This window comes from Canis aureus, chromosome 24 (genome assembly GCF_053574225.1).
Source record: "Canis aureus isolate CA01 chromosome 24, VMU_Caureus_v.1.0, whole genome shotgun sequence".
In the NCBI taxonomy this organism is placed as follows: Eukaryota; Metazoa; Chordata; class Mammalia; order Carnivora; family Canidae; genus Canis; species Canis aureus.
In genome coordinates, this window is record NC_135634.1 from 21,208,363 (window position 1) to 21,229,562 (window position 21,200).

General features: G+C 43.4%; 1 protein-coding gene across 2 annotated transcripts in view; it reads right to left on the reverse strand.

Annotated features, from left to right (window-relative positions):
• SH3RF1 (SH3 domain containing ring finger 1) overlaps nucleotides 1-14,680 on the reverse strand; it is a 180,177-nt gene extending 165,497 nt beyond the window's left edge. Inside the window, exons 1-2 of one of the 2 annotated variants that reach the window (XM_077868519.1) lie at nucleotides 14,525-14,680; nucleotides 12,539-13,026 (exon numbers count right to left, since the gene is read on the reverse strand). In XM_077868519.1, the coding sequence (XP_077724645.1) occupies nucleotides 12,539-12,931 (393 nt within the window). In that variant the 5' untranslated portion in view covers nucleotides 12,932-13,026; nucleotides 14,525-14,680. Of the gene's footprint in view, nucleotides 1-552; nucleotides 686-12,538; nucleotides 13,027-14,524 lie in introns of those variants that run through there. The other variant, XM_077868521.1, reaches the window with a different exon arrangement.
• Between the last annotated feature and the right edge of the window lie 6,520 nt (nucleotides 14,681-21,200).

Sequence of the window (21,200 nt, forward strand, 5' to 3'; positions counted from 1 at the left end):
GTTATCAGTTATGTAAATGCATTTATTTAGCCAAAGATAGCTCTAATCACATAAAAATAGCAATCAGTTGCTCTAGACAGGAGATATAAAACTAATGAAAACATGGAACATAATCTTGATGCTCTATGGACGCGAGGGGTAGGAAAGGGTAGGAATGGTAAACAAAAATCAGCCACAAAGGAATAAAACACACATGCATTCTATATCCAACAGTAGTAGCATTTAAGAACCTGTGTGAAGGCATAAAAATCCTTCCTGACACTAACGTTTAAAACTTAGTGCACTGAACAAAAATTGCACTACAAAAGCATATCTACTTTCCTTTACAGAAGTTTTAGAGATCTAAGTCTTTTTAGTACTAAGTCTTTAAATACAAAGATCAGTATTTAAATTATTTGAACTATTATCTTCCCCACAGCAAGAATGAAGGCAGGAAGGAAAGCAGGCAGGCAATGAAAACAGTCACAGATGGTCTAATACAATGAATTCTGCTGGCTGAGTGTCTTATAGGATGAGAGAACAGGAAGAGGTATGAGAGATAATGTTGCTCACCATCTCCTTTCACAGATGAGGCCCGAAGAACCAGTGTCACACCAGAGTTAGTGGTAGAAGCAGGACTTAAACCAGATATTTAGCATCATGTGCAGGCACTAATTGATGGACAGCTTGTGCACCTAAAGTCTGTCTGTTGAAGAGAACAAAATCTCCTGTGGCATTAACATTGGAAATGTGGATTAATTAAATAACCAGACTACACACACCCACATGCACGTGCACACACATGCATACACACACAGATAATTTTACAATGTAACTGATATAAGGTGCTAAAAGTTCTAATTTCTGGAAAGAGAAAAGATAGAAGGTACTAACATTTACTGAACGTCTAACTAGGTCCTAGGCACTTAACATTCTTTATCTCATAAAATCCTCACAACCCTGGAAAGTAGATCTTCATCATTTTACAAATAAATAAATTAGGCTAATGAAGTAACATGCCCAAGAGCCACATGGATAACAAAGAATAGAGGAAGGTCTGCCTAAAGCTAAATCCCCTGCCTGTCCTACACTATGTAACATTTTTTCTCCAGCAAGAACCACAGAGCCCACAGAAAGAAGCATTCACAGGAAAAAATCAATTCTCTTGCATTTAGCCTGAAAATGTTTGAAAGAGCTTCTGTATTCTTTGGCATCTTCCCCATACTTGATGAAACTTTCTTCTATTTCCTGGGCTCACTCACACTGCTCTCAGCTAGGATGACCATATGGCCTTGTTTGTCCCAGACAGACCCAGCTTACCCCGTTGACTCTGCAAAATTATCAAAAGCATCCCTTTACACTCAAAAGTGCAGAGAATAAATTACATGGTCACTCCACTAACGACCCTCTGCACTCCCTTCATCCAGGCTTCTCTGACCCCAAAAGAAACTCAGTTACTTCCATCTCTCCCTTTCAGCATAAAGAATTCTGTCCATCGGAGCAAGTATTCTCAAGTCAGTAAGAATGGGAAAAGCAACATATTTCAATGATTTCATACCCCTTCTAAAGAGCAGAACATTTTAATATATGGACAATCTCTAATTGTCAGATTTTCCAGCAGTGTGACTACTACACGAAGGTAATATTCAGGCATGATCGAGGTAGACCATTCCACAGAAAAATGGCCCATCAAGCAAACCAGCCCTCCTTGGAGCCTGATCCCAAGTCAGGCTCCCTACACTGTCCTTGCTTCTCTATTCTACCTCACATAACCAAATTATCCAACAGTTCCTCTGAAGGTTCCTGTGGCAGACAGAAGTGTGGGCTTCTCGGGGGATATTAGAGTCTGGTGTCCATGGGTGACTCTGAGAGCCACCTTTCACCTCATCGCACCAAGATGATATGCAGACTCCAAATCAGTTTGTTCATCATGTTCAATGTCAAAGCTTAATTATTTCAAAAAAATCAGGAAAGCAGAGGAACTTGGGATATCAAATAGGCCCTCATTTTACAAAAGGAAACCATGGCCTATAAAAGAGAAATCACCAGCATAGTCAGCCACACAGCCAGTAGTAAAAACCATCATTCTTATCACCATGTAGGTGATTGCCAACTTCTGCACAGCATACATTTTCATATTCCTATACTGACACTCAATACTTTTTTGATATAGGAGTGGAACTTTCTTGAAATATATAAACATTTTTAGCTGTCACATGATGGTGCCTTTCAATGAACACTCTAGACAGCTGCATCACTGTCTTTGTACAGCAAAAAGATCAGGTTTTTAATATCATCTAATGTTCTGGACTTGTTTTATAAAAATGAACAGAAGAGAGGAAAATGAAAGTGTTAATTCCAGCACATAGTATCATGTACTATGAAATAAATACTGAATGAAAATAATTAGGCCCACCAAAAATGCCAAAAATATTTAGCCTACAGACTTAAGCTCTTCAGCTGTGTTCAACTGTGGAGGAAAAAAGTAAAAACATGAAATACCAGAAATAATTCATCGAAAGTGTGCTTAAAACACAAGCTTAACAGGGGAAAAACTGAGATTTGCTAACTACATGTCACTTTGAACAGGCTGAACAAATAAAAATTTGTTTGAAATTTAATTTTTTATATATAATATTTAATCTGTGTTAAAGAACTTTTAAAATTATTTAAAAACTGAATAGTTATGTAATTAGGAGTATACACATGTTTTTAGCTCTATAGAAACTGTATCTCCTTAAAACAAATCAATGTTCAACTTTTAAACATTAGTGCTCAACCATACTTCCAAGGATATTATACAGATGCCAGAGCTGTCAGTATCCCACACTGATATTTTTACTCTACTGCTATTGTTTTACTGGGGGGAGGGGTGGCATCCCTTACACATAAATTAAAACTAGATATGGGGCACCTTGTAATAAACTTCAATTTTACTTCTGTATAATTCTTCATTGCTTAGGACTACTCACTATATCTTAAAATAATGAAAATCCACTCTTGTTTAGTCATTGCAATGTTAGAAACAATAAACATACACTGTTTCAAAAGGATTTTTTTCAAAAAAAACGGATTTTTTTCTTGCAAAAATAAGGAATTTTTTATTTTCTTGGGCTAACAGAAAAATGTTCAAACTTGCCAGTCCTTGCCTTTCTGTACTATAATTAATATAATTTAAAAATTCATTTGCACATCTTCCTACTGCTCCCTTTTATCCATGCTTCACAACTCAAATAGTCTACTACTTAACTGCTACTGTCAACCATTTGAAGTGGCACCTCCATTCCTTTCCCTGCTACCCCGGAAGAGCCCATTCACACATTTATCTTTAACATGGCTGTGTTTACAGTTACCCATATGTCACTATTCATGAAACAACTGCTACCACCATCCTCTTGACTAAGCACTGGCAGGCATATACACTGCAAAGGATTGCAGGAACAGAAGAAGGGGGATTGGGGCTCAGAATTTTTCTTTTTAAGGTTACTACTTTCAAGGTCTCGGAAATTTAAAAAAAAATTTTTTTAAATAAAGAGTTAGAGGGGATAGACCCATTCTTTCTGATAAAAGCTTTGTGCGGGTGAGAGGTCTAAATTCCACAATGAGGGAGCCTTACTAGCAAAACTGTTTCCAAGTGTAGTATTTCTATCACAAGTTCACCTCACTATTCTATGTTACTATGTAAAAGAGGCTTGCCTGACTTGACATCTGATTTGATATCCAAGTTCCTCACTACACTATGTTGCTATACATAATATTTCTATCTCAAGTATTGTCACTATACTGTACTACGTATACTATGTTGCTCTACTATTGTGAATCCTCATAAAGAATCCTGCTAGAAAGCAAATTACAAAGTCATCTGTCTTGAGCTTAAAATAAAAAAGGCTTTTCAAGTACTGTCTCAGGTTTGCTTAAACCATATCAATGCAATGGACTGGAGAGGTATGGATTCATAAACAGAGTGAGCACCTGATGGTGGTGGGGAAAAGCAAGCATTCTTCCCAGTAGAGGAGGTGAGTTAAGGAATGGAGGTGTGCAAAGAGCCAGGGACTCTTGGAATGGTGAAGTGGAGGTAGGACTACCCCTACCTTTTTGTATCTATTTTTAATCTTTTAAATCTTTTTAATCTTTCTTTTCCCAGCCCAGAGACTAATCATGACGGAAAAAGGAGCAATTTGTGAATGCAACCTGGAAAAACAATTCAAGGAAGGAAATGGAACGACACAGGAATCCTGCTCTCCTTTTTGTTCCACCATTTCTTTCATATCCCTCATCTCAGTTACTTGGAAAACACAGACCATGGTTGCATGACAGGACAATGCAAGGTGGCTAGAAGACAGAAAAGTGAACAAACTACAGAAGTTCCACACCAGCAGAGGCTGGAGGTAGGAGCCGGAGGCTGAAGCCAGAGAACTCACAGCAGAGATAGGACTTTTCAGAGAACAGGAAGAAGGGCAAGGGCTTGTGACTAAACCAAAACTAGACTATCTCATTATCCTCCTTTTCTCTGTCCAGCTAGCAACAATAGAATAATCTCCCCTTCCCTTCCTCTCTTTCAGTCATGTCCAGGAGAATTAAGGGTCGAGGGAATAGTAATCAAGTGGGGGAAATCGGGGGAGAACCTCCAGGGGTAGCCAAAGAGAATGAACATGCATCAGGTTGTTTCTCGCAGTAAGGGACCAAAATAACTGAGCTAATGTCCTCATTTTGTGTAGTTCTACATTCATTTTGTGAAATTTTATACTTCTTCTCAATTATTTGTTTCTTGTCACCCAAGTAGAAGTGATATTATATTCCCTATGAGGACTGATAATTTGTATAGTAATGATACTAACAATAATACATCCATTTATGTTGACTTTATAATTTTCTAAATGTTTGCACATCAATTCTTGCATTTATCCACTAGGCAACCTATTAAAAGGAAGAAAGGGGGTATGTACAAATAAATTGTTGAGGGAACGCACAGCTAAGGATCCTTACAAGGTGATTAGAATTCACATCACGGGGGATCCCTTGGTGGCTCAGGGGTTTAGCGCTGCCTTCGGCCCAGGGCATAATCCTGGAGGCCAGGGATGGAGTCCCACATCGGGCTCCCTGCATGGAGCCTGGTTCTCCCTCTGCCTGTGTCTCTGCCTCTCTCTCTCTCTCTGTCTCTCTCATGAATGAATAAATAATATCTTTAAAAAAAAAATAGAATTCACGTCACTCAATCATTCATCCCTGCATTCATTCAATCTGTTATGGGTTGAACTGTGTCCCCTAAAATAACATATTCAAATTCTAACCCCCAATACCTTACTTAGAAATAGTCTAGCTGATGTAATCAAGTTAAGATGAGGTTATATTAGTGTAGGGGAAGTCCTAATCCAACGACTGGTGTCCTCATAAGAAGGAAATTTCGACACAGACACACAGGAAAGGAATGTGAAGACAGAGGCAGAGGTTGGAGTGATGCATCTACAAGCCAAGGACTGCCAGAACCACCAGAAGCTAGGATGAGGGGAGGAAGGATTCTCCCCTGAAAGTTTGAGAAAGAGCATGGCTCTACCAATACCTTGATTTCAGACTCTGGCCTCCAGAACTGTGAAAAAATAAACTTCTGTTGTTCTAAGTCACCCTGTTCACAGTTCTCTGCTATAGCCGCCCCAGAAAACTAACAAACATTCATTCAACAAACCTCTTTTTGAACGCATAGTATGTGCCAGATACCACAAAGGGTTCTGAAAAGTGCAAGATGAACCAAACTCAGCAATTCTTGTCCTCCCATCCCCTGCATGGAGCTTAGGGACCTAAGGTTCTGCACTTCTGTGCTGAGGATACAAAACCCAGAAAAGCCAAACAGCTGGTTGATGGCAGCATTAGAAACTGAGGCCACAACCTCTTCTTCGAAACCACACTCCTCCCGTGTGCCAAGCTAAACAAGATCTGGTCTCTTGGTCTACTGTCACTGTAAAGGAGCTTCAATGTCCCTTTAAAACAACAATGCATACACCAACAGTAATGACACAAGTACCTCCACTTAAAAGCTGTCCCTGTTACAAGCAGCATGAGGACCCTGGAAGAATGTCTGTCACTTAAGTAGAGTGTGGGAAAGGAGGGAAAGAAGCTCTTGGGACCAGACGCGCTGGGGTGAAGGCCCATCTCCACCACGTTCTAGCCAGGAGACCCAGAACAAGTTATTCAGCCTCTTTCTGCCATCCTCTCCACATTCATAAAATGAGAATGATAGTACAGAACATCCTCTTAGACATCAGTGAGAGCAGATATGGAAAGCTAGGAAAGCCTTTTTTCTAAAAAGAAAAAAGAAAAAAACCTCAAATTGCAGAAGAACATATATAATGTGATCTTATTTCTATAAATGGGGGGGGGACACCTCTTCACGTAGTCACTCCTAGAGGTTAAGAATGGAGAGATTAGAAGCCTTGATTTTTCTCCATTACATCTTTTTCTACCATTAAGTTTCTTACTATGAGTGTGTATTCCTTAATTTTTTAAATAGGGAGAAAATTCCAAGTCATTTAAAAAGAACGAAGCATGATAACTCAATGAGTTGTTCATTTAAAATAGGTGCACTTCTCTGTGTATGATACCTCAGTAAAGAGGTGTGTTTTTAATGAGACAGATATATGTGCTCAAACATGAAAAGGTTTCCCAGATATATTAAATGAACTATCAAATCATCAGATACAGAGTGTGAAATTCCATTTATGTAAATATATATATATATATATATACACACATACAAACATATATGAAGATATGTGGAATGCTATGCACACTTCATAATATTATACATCTATATTGTTGAATTCTTTTACCACCAGAATATTTTTAGGAACTCATTTCGAAATTCACATTCTTTTTAACTTTTTAAATAATAATAGTACTTAACCCCAGAGGGTTGTTGCAAGATTTACATGATAATGGTCACATGATACTTTGTGTAATAAAGAAAAGAGTCCTTAGGCATTTCTTTTTTTAATTATTCATCAGTATGCAGCCAGACTCCTCTCCATCCCTGCCTTCTGTCCCATTCCCAAATCTGAGCCTTGAGCCCTAGCCATTGAGGATGACTCGGGAATAGAAGTCAAGTCAAGGACAAGATGAACATAAGGACTAAAGCAGGGGTCAGGAATGAAATGATCAATAAAAGAAGTCAATAATTTCTCCAACAAACATTGTTTGGCAAAAACAAACACAATTTTCTATTTTAACTCAGCCATTCAGAAATAGCCAAACGTCTCCATCATCCAAACCACCAAAGACATCTATTCCTGCATCAGTGTTGGACGGAGTCTTCCACTGAAGGGTAGCACACCCTGCCCTGTCCAGTCCACCCTAATCCACACTACTCCATTCTTGGACCACACACTTAATCCAGGGGCCACAATACACGAACCTCACCACAGAGACTTTTTCCATTTCTTATCCCATAGCTTGATGCTTCACTATACACTGCCTTATTTGTTGCTTCTTGTGTTTACTTCCCCATAATGTACACTCTCTTTCAACAAAAACCTGCATGAATGCCACCTCTGTTCTACAACATATCATAGCATAGAAGTGAGCCAGAAAAAAATTCTCCGCAGGTACCTGTTCACTGAATGGAGGTTATAGATGGCCAATGGGGCAACTCATAGCACTAGTTTCCCACATCCTACCTGGAGCCACATTGTAGACTCAACTTTCCCCCTATCTTCCCTCTGCCCCTCTCACTTCTCTCTCTCACTAAAAAAAAAAAAAAAAAAAATATATATATATATATATATATATATATATATACACACACACACACACACACACATATATATATATGTCATATTGTGGATTAGGGCCCACTCACATGACCTCATTTGACCTTAATCACCTCTTTAAAGTTGCTATTCCCCAAACACAGTCACATTCTGAGGTACTAGGGGATACAACTTCATCTTATGAATCTGGGGAATAAGGTAGAGGAGGACACAATTCAGCCTCTAATAGTCAGCAATAGGGAAAGGGAGAGAAAGCTGTGAGTGTAGCTATGGAGAAATGAATGCATACTCTACATTTGCAGAAGGAAATTTCACCCAAATCTAGAATTCCCTACCTTCCTTCTCTCTCAGTCCTCTGACACGAAATTGCCATTTCCATTCGGAGCCCTGATGATCTCAGTCCTAATGACTCATAACTGTAAGCCCAAATGCAGAGCACTTACTAGCTATATTGCTCATCTGGCCCTTAACCTCCTGTGGCCTGTGGTGGCTCTGGATGCCTTGTGCATTACTGCACTTGAGGCCTCATCTCAGGTCACTATCCCTGTCCCTTGCTTAGTCCACATTCCCCTTACATTGGTTCTTCCCAGAATCTATACCCTGTCCTACAACAGATCAAAGCCACTGGAATACTCTTCCCCCTGCTCCTTCGCCTGCCAAGTCTTCTCTCAACTAATAAAAATCATTTTATCCTTAAGATCTCAGCTCAAATGCCTCTTCATCAAGGAAGCTTCGGAAGCTTCCTCTGACCACCTCCCACACACACACTTACCTTCACACTAAACACAGGTCTTTCTCCTATCCTCTCCCCTAGCTTTCTGTCATAACACTTACCAAGTTTAATTATGTACTTGCATTGTTGTGTTATTAATGTGTGTCTCTCCCCCAAGGTTGATACATACTCCTAAGTTCATAAGTGGAATCTGTATCTCATTTATTCATCATTATCTACTGAGCAGCTACAGCAGTGCCTGGCACCCAGTACGTGCTCAATACATATTTGTTAGATAAATGAAAGAATAAACGAAGTGTGAATTAGCATAAATCAGTGGTTATGTGGATCTATTTTTGCTGAATAAACTCACTTTGAGATAGAGGCAGTGTGAAACCATTAATAATTCCTAGACAGACAGATAGGTGCAAAGGTATGAATAGATCTTGAACGAATGGAATCCCTCATAGAAAACAGAAATTTAACCATTCTACTATGTCATAATTCTGTAGAAATTACTTAAACATGTCTCCCATATGGAATTTTGCATATATTTTTTTTTTAATTTTATTTATTCATGAGAGACACAGACAGAGAGAGGCAAAGACACAGGCAGAGGGAAAAGCGAGCTCCCCATGGGGAACCCGATGTGGGACTTGATCCCAGGACCCCGGGGATCACTCCCTGAGCCAAAGGCAGACTCTAAATCACTGAGCCACTCAGGTGCCCTTATATATATTTTTATATATTATCTATCTTCTGTGGGCATTTTTAATCCATTTAAGCAAATATCTGCAATCCCCCTCACCCTGTGGCTCATTCCACTGCTCAACTTTGGCCTAAAACCAACAGGAATTCTTTACATGAGGTAGAGACCTGACGGATTCCCACAGGGACTCCAATCCAACACTTTTTCATTTTCTCCTTCATATTAGGCAGGAAACACTAAAATTCTGGGAACAAGATCTGTGTCACACATTGGAAATGTTTGTGTCTGCTGATAACACTCAATCTACCTCGGCTAAATGCATGAGGAAGCCACATGGTCACAATCTAATAGAACATAGAACATAACTAATACACTGAAGCAACATTCCACATGTTATCACTTTCAGCTTTGCGCAACATGTGGAAACAGGCTCATGTACCACTTAGTTGTGTCAGAAAATCTAAGAGAGAAGAATGCATGTTTGGGATTTATTATGGTCACTCACCTCAGGAAAGTGTCCAAAGGAGTGCATTACAACCTCCACATGCCTGAATGTTACAGATTTCTTTTTTAAAAGGAGGATTGTCTGAGATGTATTTATCTTTCAGGTACTTGGACTATTTGTACAGCTCTGGTTGTTTTGTTTTTGTTTTTATTTGTTTGTTTTTTGTTTTTTTAAAGATTTATTTATTCATGAGAGACACACAAAGAGAGAGAGGCAGAGACATAGGCAGAGAGAGAAGCAGGTTCCATGTAGGGAGCACAATGTGGGACTCGATTCTGGGGCTCTAGGATCATGCCCTGAGCCAAAGGCAGATGCTCAACCACTGAGCCACCCAGGCATCCCACTCTGGTTGTTTTGAATACTTGAAAGCAAAAGGTACCAGTAACTATCAATGAGAAATTATTTTAGAATAGAAAAAATAAAACTGCTCTTTTTATAAGTATTGCAGCATTTGTATGAACTCAAATTACTGTGTAATTTTGTTTTGTCCTCTACCATCTGTGCCTCCCCATCCCCTAAAGTAACAGACATCATCTTCTGTTTTATTTACCTCAACTATTTTATCCAAGTTATAAGGCTCAAGTTCATCAGCCTCTTGGTCAATAATTTTTCTCTTGCTAAAGAAAAAACATGATGCAAATTAGGAATTCATATAAGACAGAAAAATAACAGTAACATCATCAAAATCCCAAAATAATTTACCCAAGATAAATGGAGCTCAACTTTGAGAGTTTAGCAGTTGAGATAAATGAACATTACAGCATTACATAGTCAATTTCTATGTAAGAAAGAAAACAAATTCAAAGGACATTAAGTTGAATGCTTAATTAAAGCCCTTTTCTTAAATTCCTTTTTATTTTACTTTTTTTTTTTTAAGATTTTATTTATTCATGAGAGACACAGAGAGAGAGGCAAGAGACATAGGCAGAGGGGAGAAGCAGACTCCCTGCAGGAAGCCTATGCAGAACTCAATCCCAGGACCCCGGGATCATGAACTGGATCCCAGGACCCCGGGATCACGACCTGAGCCAAAGCAGACACTCAACCACTGAGCCACCCAGGCGCCCCCCTTTAAATTCCTTTTTATCAGTAATCAAACATTCAATGCATTCCTCACAACAAGGAAGGCAATGTGTCAACAACTAAGATACTTCATTCATAGCCAGAAGCTACACCATCTCTAATTAACAAGGAAACAAAATCTCTCCAGAGAAGCAAATCTACTGTCTCACTAAGCTAAGCAGACCTGGGTCAGGTGTCTCAGAAATGACCAACTTGATCACTGGTTGTGAGGTTAAAATAATAATGACCATATACACTAATCAATGCACCAGTAAACTCCATAAAATAAAGGAAATCCAGGAAAAGTGCTATAAGACCAACTTCACAACACATGGGCTTCAAATATGCAAAGAATATCTCCCTATCCCAAAGTTTTCATTGTCTTTAAAAAAAAAAAAAAATTAAATACAAATCACAAGAAGCCTGATAGCCTAATAAATTGTTCCCTAGCAATTAAAATGCTTTCCTACTTTACATCTAGTGATATAAATATTTTGTATTATTTTAAAAGATGAACTCGAGAAGGAAGGGAATTGGTATACCCTTTAATAGTCACATCTGTAAATTTATACTATCTAATGCCATCCCAATGGCTGTTCTCACACTAAATGAAAGAAGTCAGCTTTAGATGTTAACCATGAATATTTGAAAAAAAAAATTCTTATCCAAATTAACTGTTCTTTTAAAACCTATTTTATCAGTCAGGCCAACTATCAAAATCATTTCTTCCAACAAAATGAAATTGTTTTAATTATCTGATGCCCATAACTACTTTTTATTTTTATAAAAATGAGAAAAAATGTGTCTTACTGGGATGCCATCACCCACAACATAATATAGACTTATTCAGAATACCTTACCTTCTAGGAAATTTAAAATGTGGTAACTATCCAAATAGCTTCATTTAAAATCATTTCAGCCCAAACCCCAAACCCAAGAAAAATCATTTTGATGCAAACATTTCATTTCACTCCCTGTAAAACCCAACATAAAGCTAGATTCTCCTCCGTTACACATAGTCCTAAATGACATTTCGTTGCTACAGCAACGAAACTCTGCTACCTGTGGCCATGATTTGTTAAGAATTCCTCCAACCAGTAAATTCTGTGCTGTGCATTCATAAAACCAAAAGAATGACTAGAATGGCTCAATGCAACATAAAAATTAAGGTCTAATTTCCTACTTGTGATTCACCCACACACATATTTATAACATATATTACGCATATACACATATATATGTAATTATGGTTCTCCCAACTCCATGAAAAAGGGGAAAAAAATAACACCAAATTTCCATTTTAAAATGAGCATCAAAAAACTGCTTTGTTTTAGATTTCAGTGAATAACGCCTACCTGTTTCTCAAAATTTATCTTAAAAGGTACTAGGAACTATCTGGAGAGAATTTTTATTTTTAATTTTTTTTCAAGATTATTTATCTATTCATGAAAGACACACAGAGGCAGAGACACAGGCAGAGGGAGAAGCAGACTCCCTGAGGGGAACCCTATGCAAAACTCAATCCCAGGACCCTGGGATCATGAACTGAGCCAAAGGCAGACACCCAACCATGGAGCCATGAAGGTGTCCTGGAAAGAATTTTTAAAAATGAAAATTTTGTTATTTATATCCATTCTCATTCCAAAAGGGGGAAAAAAATAAACGTGAGGTATAATTTCCTATCTGCTCCATTAAGTGTGGCTTCTTTGGCAATGAACTGATTTAGAAAATATAAAGCTGGAGCATAAAAAAAAAAAAAAATGTAGTTGTCACCACCTTTATTCACCAAACTGCTTCTGCAGGCTACTCACCCTCACCGGGGGACTCCAGGCTTGCACCCGTGGCTGCTGTCCTCCCTGGGAGCTCTGCAAATCTTTTGAGCTACAATTAGCCACAGTGCTGCTCTGAGCCCTTAATGCATTTGTGCAGTTCATCCCACTGCCCCCACCAGGGCCAGGTTTCCAAGGCCTCTGCTTGATGCCATCCAGAAGTCTGACCAGCAGGATGTTACTTGGAAGCTCCTCAACACCCGAGCCAACAAGAGTCCTACACTCAGGACATCTGAGTTCATTTCGGGAACCTACAATCCCCAGCAAACATCGTTTGCAAAAGGTATGCTGGCATGGCAAGACCTTTGCAGAAGCATCAAGCCGCTCTAGACAAACAGGACACTCCAGAAGATCCAACAAGGCAGATTCATCCATCTTTATCTAGTTTACTGAGAAAAAAGCTTCAGAAATGTTCATAGTTCCGTGCATCCCTTAAAGTGACTCATGTAACATCCATTTCAGACTTTGCTCTGGAGTGATGGGGGAGGAGGGGAGAGAGAAGACAAAAAAAAAAAAAAAAAATTAGTACTGTTATTTGGGGAGAAGGTTCACAGAGGAGCCAAGAACCAAAGAGTACACAAAAGTGCTTCCTCTGAATAGTGCAGCTTTGCTTTGGAATGTGGTTCCTGAACTCCAAAGTCAACAATTAAAAACAAAATGTGCTTTTTAAACAATTCAAAATTAATCCCTAAAGGTATCTAGGAGTTCACTGTGCAGAAACAGCTAATAGGTACTATATAGAATTCCTGCAGTAAAATGGGATTTACGAAATGCAATAAAGAACATAATTTCTTCAGCTCTCAAAGCGATACTGGCTGCCTTAATAAAGTCTCCAATACGTATGAGAAGCTGAACAGAAGCAACGGAAAGTTTCCTCTACCTGAAATTACTTTTAAACCCAACAAACCTCCCAATCTTTAAGTCACTTTAGTGTTTAAGAAACCATGCCTCGCGTGATCACTTGTGGTAAATGATCCCAATATTAAATACATATGTTTCTTCGCTGGTCTTAAAGATAGAACTGTTTCATCTTGCCCCAGCAAAACGAGCCGAAGGTTGACAATTGGAGAGGACACCACTAAAGGTCTGTCTGAGAGCAGCTGAAATATAAAAGCGCCCTTCAGAGCAGTGGTTGACAAACTCTGAAACATATTTCTGAACAGCTTGTCCTAATCCCATTCAGAAAATCTGGCAAAATCATCGCCCAAAGAATTCGACAATGGAATGCTGGGCTGAAAAATGGGAGCATCCTATGAAAATGGGGCCATTCAGGAAAAAGCTCTGAAGCCAGTGCCCGCGCCGCTCGCCCCTGCCGCCAAAGCAAGTGTCAGCGGGAACGGAGGGGAGGGGAGGAGAGGGGGAAGGGGAAGGGGAGAGGAGGGGAGGGGGAAGGGGACGGGAGGGGAGGGGGTTCTGGTGGAGGCATCCACAGCTGCTCGCCGCCGGGTCGGGGAGCCCCGGGCGCGCCGCCCGCGCGCCGCCCGCAGGTACAGGTGCCCCAGGCCCGCGGACACACCCCAGGGCCAGGTGCCGGCGACGAGCACGGGGCCCCAGGCCGAGCGGGAGCCGGGATCTCCCTCCGCCAACAGCCCGCTCCCACCGCGCTCCGGGCCAGGCCGGGCACGAAAAGGCCCCCGAACGCCTGCTGAAGTTTTCAAGGACTCCAGCACAAATCCGCAGCCTCGAGTTGCGGAGGACGGCCGCCCAAAGTGCCGCGGGGACCTCCGTGCCGCCGCGGAGAGGACGCGGGAGTCCCCGGAGAGTCCGGCCGGCGGGCAGCGGGAGACCGCGGGCCCGGGGCGCTTCCTGCCGGGCTCAGAGGCGGCGAGGAGCGAGGCCGCGGCCACGGGGCCGGGCGGGGGGCGGGGGCGGGGGCCGGGGGGAGGGGGGAGGGGAGAGGGGCGCCCCCACCACCCCCCCGCGGCCGCCGGCGTCTGCCCGCCCCGCGCCCCGCGCCCCGCGCCCTACCTCGCGCCGCGGCTCCTCCTCTTTGTTCGCGGCCCCGCAGCGGCGGCGGAGACCGAGGCACCGGCGGCCCCGCCGCGCCCGCCGCTCGCAGGGTCTCTGACGCGGCGGCGGAGACGGAGACTCCTCTCCGCCGCCCCCCTCACGCGCGCACGCCGCCGCCACCTCCCACTTTCCCAGCCGGGAGGGCGGGGGGGCGGGGGAGGAGGAGGAGGAGGAGGAGGAGGAGGAGGAGGAGGAGGAGGAGGAAGAGGCCGAGCCGCCGCGGGCGCCCGGGGCGGGAGGGGGCGGCCCCGCACCACAGCGCCTCCCCTCGGGGCGGGCGGGGCACCTCCGGGAACTGCGGGGCGGGCGCGCCCTCCTCCCCGCCCCGCCCGCCCCGGGCCCGAGGGGGCGACCCCGCACCACTGCGCCCGCCCCGGGCAGGAGGCGCGACCCCAAACCACCGCGCCTCCCCCCGCACCCCCCCGCCGCGGGCGCGCCCTCCTCCCCGCCCGACGTCCCTGCCCCGCCCGCCCCCCCCAGGCACGGGGGGGCGACCCCGCAGCACCGCGCCCCGCCCCCCCCCGCACGACGGGGCGACCCCGAGCACCGCGCCTCCGCACCCCGTACCCCCGCCGCAGGCGCGCCTTCCTCCCCGCCCAGGTCCCGGCCCCGCCCGCCCCGGGCACTAGGGGTGGCGGCCGGAGGGGGCGCCGCGGAAGCCGCGAGCCCGGGAAGCGGGGTCCCCGGGAGCGAGGGAGGTGGACGTTCCTGAGGGCAGCTGGCCTGGACAATGAAGCCGCGGGGAGGCGGGGCGGGGGTGGAGGGGGAGTGAAGAGGGAGACGCCACCGGGCGGGGCCCACGTCCTCCTCCTGCCCGGGGTGCCCGGGGTGCCCGGGGTGCCCGGGGGTGCTCGGGGCGGGAGGGGCGCGAGGGGAGAGGGCCGGGCCGGAAGGGACCTCACCTCCAGGCGGCTGCCCGCCCGGCCCTGTGGAGACGCTTGGTGGAGCGAGCGCGGAGCGCGGTGAGCCCGAGGCCCGAGGGAGGCTCCCCTGTGTGGGAGTCACAGGGGGACAGCCCCGGGGCAGCTGTCCGTCCCGGCCTCCCGCGGCCTCCCGCGGCCTCCCCGGGGCACAGACCTCGGCGGACCCAGAGACAGACCCGGAGGGCAGAGGCGAGGACAGCAGGTGTGCGGGGCTGCTGATACACCTGCCCTCCTGGGCACGGCTCAGGGTGACCCCGGGGCGGCCGCCCGTCCGGGCCGCTCACAGGCGCCTCTGGTCTCCGAGCCTGGGAGCAGCCCCAACCATCGCTGTGATCTTTGCTTCGGTTGCCCCAGGCGCACACCTGTAAACTCTGAAATGTAGTTTGGAAAAACACGTCCACAGGTTTTGAGATGTGTTTTTCAGACTCGATTCAGAGGGGAACACAAATTAAAATGTTGTCATTATCTCAACGTTGTCATAATGTGACTTGCACGTCACATTTCAACTTAGAAAAAGTTATCCCAAATATCCTTCCTCCAAGGGGGGCAGAAACTAGAAGAAAATAAGAAGGGTTCTAGAGATATCTTGTGAGAAATCCCTGCTTGGCCAGCAAACAGGGTGACGTTCCGAAGGGGAGCCGGATTATTCTCGTCTCCACCCAGGCCACGGCTAAACTATTCAAGACCAATGAGATCACTTACCTAAGAAAAACATGATAGCAGTTCATGATTATGTAGCATTCGCTGTATGATCTAAACATTCATTAATTCGATCCTTACGCAGTCTCAGACCTCATCATGCCTTAGCTTTGTTTTAAATAGATTAATATGCTGAGAGTCCTATCGTGTGAATACCAGAAATAACAGCCCACTTCCCCTTCCATTAGAAGTGAGCAAATACACATGCATTTGAACTGAGAACGCAAGGAAAAGAATGAACATGGTGGAGAATTTTTAACAATAATCGACAAATTCTTCTGTATCTGGACTATACTGATGATAGTGGGGCTGGCTGGATACCATCACAGTCAACAAACAGGCAAATATGAGTACATGCAGTGTACAGTCTTTAAAACCGAAGTCCAGATAGGTTCATTTCACCCCCAGGTCACACAATCAGTAATGCTGAACCAAGATTCAACCTCGGGCCTATGGATTCCAAGTACCCTTTCTCACAGACCGCCTCAGGCAAAACCAAGTGTACTGTATCTGCTCCCGGGGGAAAGACGACACTGTTCATCATGTATTTACTCTGAAGAGCAAGGAACAATTTTGTTTTATTTTGTTCTTATTTTGGGGTTTTTTTGTTTGTTTTTAGAGAGAACAGTATAGAAGGTCATGTGTGGAATGGTGCAGCTTGTGAAACTAGGCAAGAAAATCAATCATCACACCCATTATCAAAGAACTGAAGACAGCATACCCAAGACTACAGTGATCAACACAAGCACCCCCGCCCCAGTCCCACAAAGATTATCTGGCTCATGGCTGCAGTTGCATGTCCCTGGTGCTAGTTCGCTATATTTTATAGAACACAAATATTAGCCTTCATTACTCTAGCTAAAAAAACTCTTGAGCCATCTCTCTTCTGTTAAATGGTGAAAAAATAATACCTTTCTTAGTGTCCTTGGAAGAGTCAATGAAATAATGTGTTCATTCTTTGTAATCTGTACATCTCTATTAAAGAAAGATCTCATTATCATTACCTGCCAGAAATTACCCAGGCAGAGTTAGACTGGGCAAAATCCTTCCTTCCCATGGTCTTTGAAAAGTTTGAGAAACTCAGAATTGCAAAACCCTGTCAAGAGAATACTACAGGGGAAGGAACAGTTGGGGAAAGAGAAGCATGTTCATCTTATCATTTCTGGGAACTGAACATGAACATGTAAACATATTATACTTAGGGCCCCTGTGACTTTGAGGAGATACAAGAAAAATATAAACACACCCTGTACACAGTAATGATAGCTTCACTTAATATAGTTCTCATCCTCCCAAGACTTCAAAGTTACTTTCACTTACGTTATCTCATTTATCTTCTAAGCATCCCTCTGAAGTAGTAAAGATAGATATAATCATTCCCATTTTCAGATGGGAAAAAAATGAGGTGTAAGGCAGCTATTGCTTCTAGTGATAAATTTATGACACAAATCAGGCTTTTGAATTCCCAGACCAGAGCACTCTTTTGTAAGCTTTGGTATCATGCTTAGACATGCATGTTCATACGTGTGTCTGATCATCATTTTCCCTCAAAACTTTTTTTTAAGGGGATCCCTGGGTGGCGCAGCGGTTTGGCGCCTGCCTTTGGCCCAGGGCGCGATCCTGGAGACCCAGGATCGAATCCCACATCGGGCTCCCGGTGCATGGAGCCTGCTTCTCCCTCTGCCTGTGTCTCTGCGTCTCTCTCTCTCTCTGTGACTATCATAAATAAATAAAAATTAAAAAAAAAAACTTTTTTTTAAGTATAGTGACATTTTAAAAAATATTTTATTTATTTATTCATGGGAGACAGAGAGAGAGAGGCAGAGAAATAGGCGGAGGGAGAAGCAGGCTCCACGCAGGGAGCCCAACATGGGACTTGATCCTGGAACTCCAGGATCACACCCTGAGCCGAAGGCAGACGTTTAACCGATGAGCCACCCAGGCATCCCATCCCTCAAAACTTATCTAGCCCCCAGCTGCAGTGACACTGGGAAATGCAAGCATCGTTTACCCAGTTGTTTAAACTAGAAACCTAGGGGTTGTCTTCGATTTCTCTCCATCCCTCCATCAACAAGTCTGCCAGCTATCCCCAAAATATCTCCATTGCACCTGTATTCAAGCCAGTGTGGCTCTTTGTTTCCGGCCCTCCTAACCAGCTTCTCTGCTCCTTTCCGTTCCTGTCCCCACAGTCTTGCCCTGAATGTAGGGACACCCAGAGCAAAATACAAAAAAAATGCATGATAGATCATGTTACACCTCTTTTCAAAACATCAATTTCTTTCTATCATACTTGGAATAAAAATCATGTATCTTTCCCGTTTTATGAACCCGTGTCACTTGGACTTTACACCATCATGCTCTACCACAGCACGTTATTTATCTCCTTCACAGTACTGTTCAGAATCTCATTCTTTGATTCCTTATTTATTGCCTATCTCCCTTACCTGAATATAAGCAACCTGAAGACATGGAATGGGTCTGTCTTCTTCACCTTGGTAGCCTAGACAGCCAACCATGGTGGGTACCAGTGAATGGTTCTCAAACAAAGAATTAATCAAGTATAGAATCATACATCTTCCCATCCTAAAGCTACAAATATATTAGTGCCTCACTGCCCCAAAGATAGGAAATTGGGCAATGTTCCAAATTCCATTGAGAGTCTTTCTTAAAATAAATAAATAAATAAATAAATAAATAAATAAATAAATAAATAATAAAGAGTCTTATAATCTATTGGTCAATAAGTTTTTATGTAGAAGATGAAAAGGACACATGATTCTCTTCTCAGTTAAGCTGCAGAAAAAGCTAAATGCCAGCTATGTAACACAGAACATAAATGCAATGCCAGTTTGTCTTCATTCTAAATCTTGGTCACCATCTACTTTGTTTTCCAACCAAGCAGGAAAATTCAGAGTTCTCTCCAGCCCCTCATTTTCCCTCTGCTCCCCCTCCCACCGATAAATGATCCAAAGATCATCGGAAGTGCTTTTTAAATCTGCCCCTTCTCCCAAACCTTATTTTCAGGACTGTTTATCTTCTACCTGAATAGTAAATCCCTCTCCTAGCTTTCAGTCTCTCAAGAGTACTGAATTCTGGAGAGAGCTCTGGAATCAAAAGCTTCTCCATCTATTAACCAGGTGACCTTCAGGCCAGTTTCTAGTCTTCTGTGCCTGACTTTCCTGGTAAAATGGACCTAAAATGACTACCCGCCTCAGGGATTTGTGGAGATTTTACATAAGTTAGAAAAATAGAATGCTTGGAACTATGCTCAACACATGGTAAGTGCTTAATAAATGATGGTTAATATTATTTTTATTAGAGGGGTGCCTGGGTAGCTCAATCAATTAAGTGTCCTTGATTTCAGCTCAGGTCATGATCTCAGAGTCGTGAGATCGAGCCCCAAGTAGGGCTCTGCGCTGGGCATGGAGCCTGTGTAATATCTCCTCTCTTCTGCTCCTTCTCCCTTGCACCTTGCCCCCGTGCCCCCCCCCCCATGCAGCGCGTGCCCGTGCTCTCTCTCTCTCTCTCTATATATATATATGTACATATTTTTAATCAGAATCTAGATTCAATTCAGAATCCACTACCTGTTAGCGAAATGACTGCAAATTTCCTTAATTTTCTGAGTTTCTAACTTCCTTATCTATACAAATGAATACACTGTTACCTACTTTGAAAGCTTACTGTAAAAAAATTAATGACAAAACTCATTGAAAAAATGTATGGCACATAGTGGGGACTCAATATAATATTTGTTTCCAGTCTCCGATTCTATGTACATCTGCACCTTTTCTCACATAATTGGATTGATTATCTCTAAGGTTCTTTCCAGCATAAAAAGTGTATCTCCATCCTAACTGCATAAAGGACATCTAAGGGCAATGGATTCCTCTTGTGAAGAGCCAAGTGGTCTTGAAGCACCCTCATTTATCAGTTAGAGTCAGGCAAAGCCCAAAGAAGTTATTTTGGTCTACGGTAGTGGGAAGGTGGTGCAAACGCCACTGTCTGGCAGAAAATCTGAGCAGATGGAGTATTTATAGGCACTCCCCGAAGATTTCAGTTCAATCAGGATGATGTTAGGGAGAAAGACTGATGAGTGGGAGGTAACTGAACTGAATCTTCCTCCAGCCTTTTTGAAACAGGTCTGAATATTTGAGGAGTTGTTTGACAGCAGAGTACCTAGAGAAGGCTGGAGTGCTCTAAGCTGACTCTAATTCTAACCTGGCCTTCAGGGAGTGGCTCTTGAGATATAGCACAGTCAGAATCACTTACAAAGCTAGTCAGAAATGCAGACAACTTAGCCTCGTTCCTAAAGGTTCTCACTTAGTAGGTGTAGCAGGGGTTAAAGAATCAGGTGATCCTAATGCATGGGATGCTGGGACAACAATTTGAGAAACACTAGCCAACTGTCACCCAGAAGCACATGAAAAGGAGATACCCTGGGCATTGACCAAGGAAATTCATCTCCAAAAGGCCCTCTAGAGCTTTGGTGTTGTTGAGAAGGATATGGGAGACTGGAGCCGTTGCTGGTTTTCTGAGGACAACAGAAGAGCCGTTGAGTATTTCCACCTCCATTCGTTCTAGTCTGTATGCCTCTTCACCTCCCACTTCACCATATAGTGCTGTCTCTCCTCTTAGTAAATACTAGACAGATTTTTATTTTTATTTTTTTATTTTTCAAAGATCTAATTTATTTATTAATTTGAGAGAGAGAAGGAGAGCATGAGTGTTGGGGGGGGGGGGCAGAGGTAGAGGGAGTTGAGCAGGGAGCCTGACTTGGAGCCTATCCCAGGACCCTGAGATCACCACCTGAGCCAACGGCAAGACGCTTAACTGACTGAGCTACCCAGGCACCCCATACTGGATAGATTTTTAAAGAACATAAGTTTGAAGGGAGCTAAAATATTAGTCTGCCCAGAGCAACACACGTGGCTGGCTCCAAGTTGCCCTAGGACCCTCAAATGTGATGAAGGTCACCCATATCAAGCCTCAGAAGGTCCTGTTGCTCAATA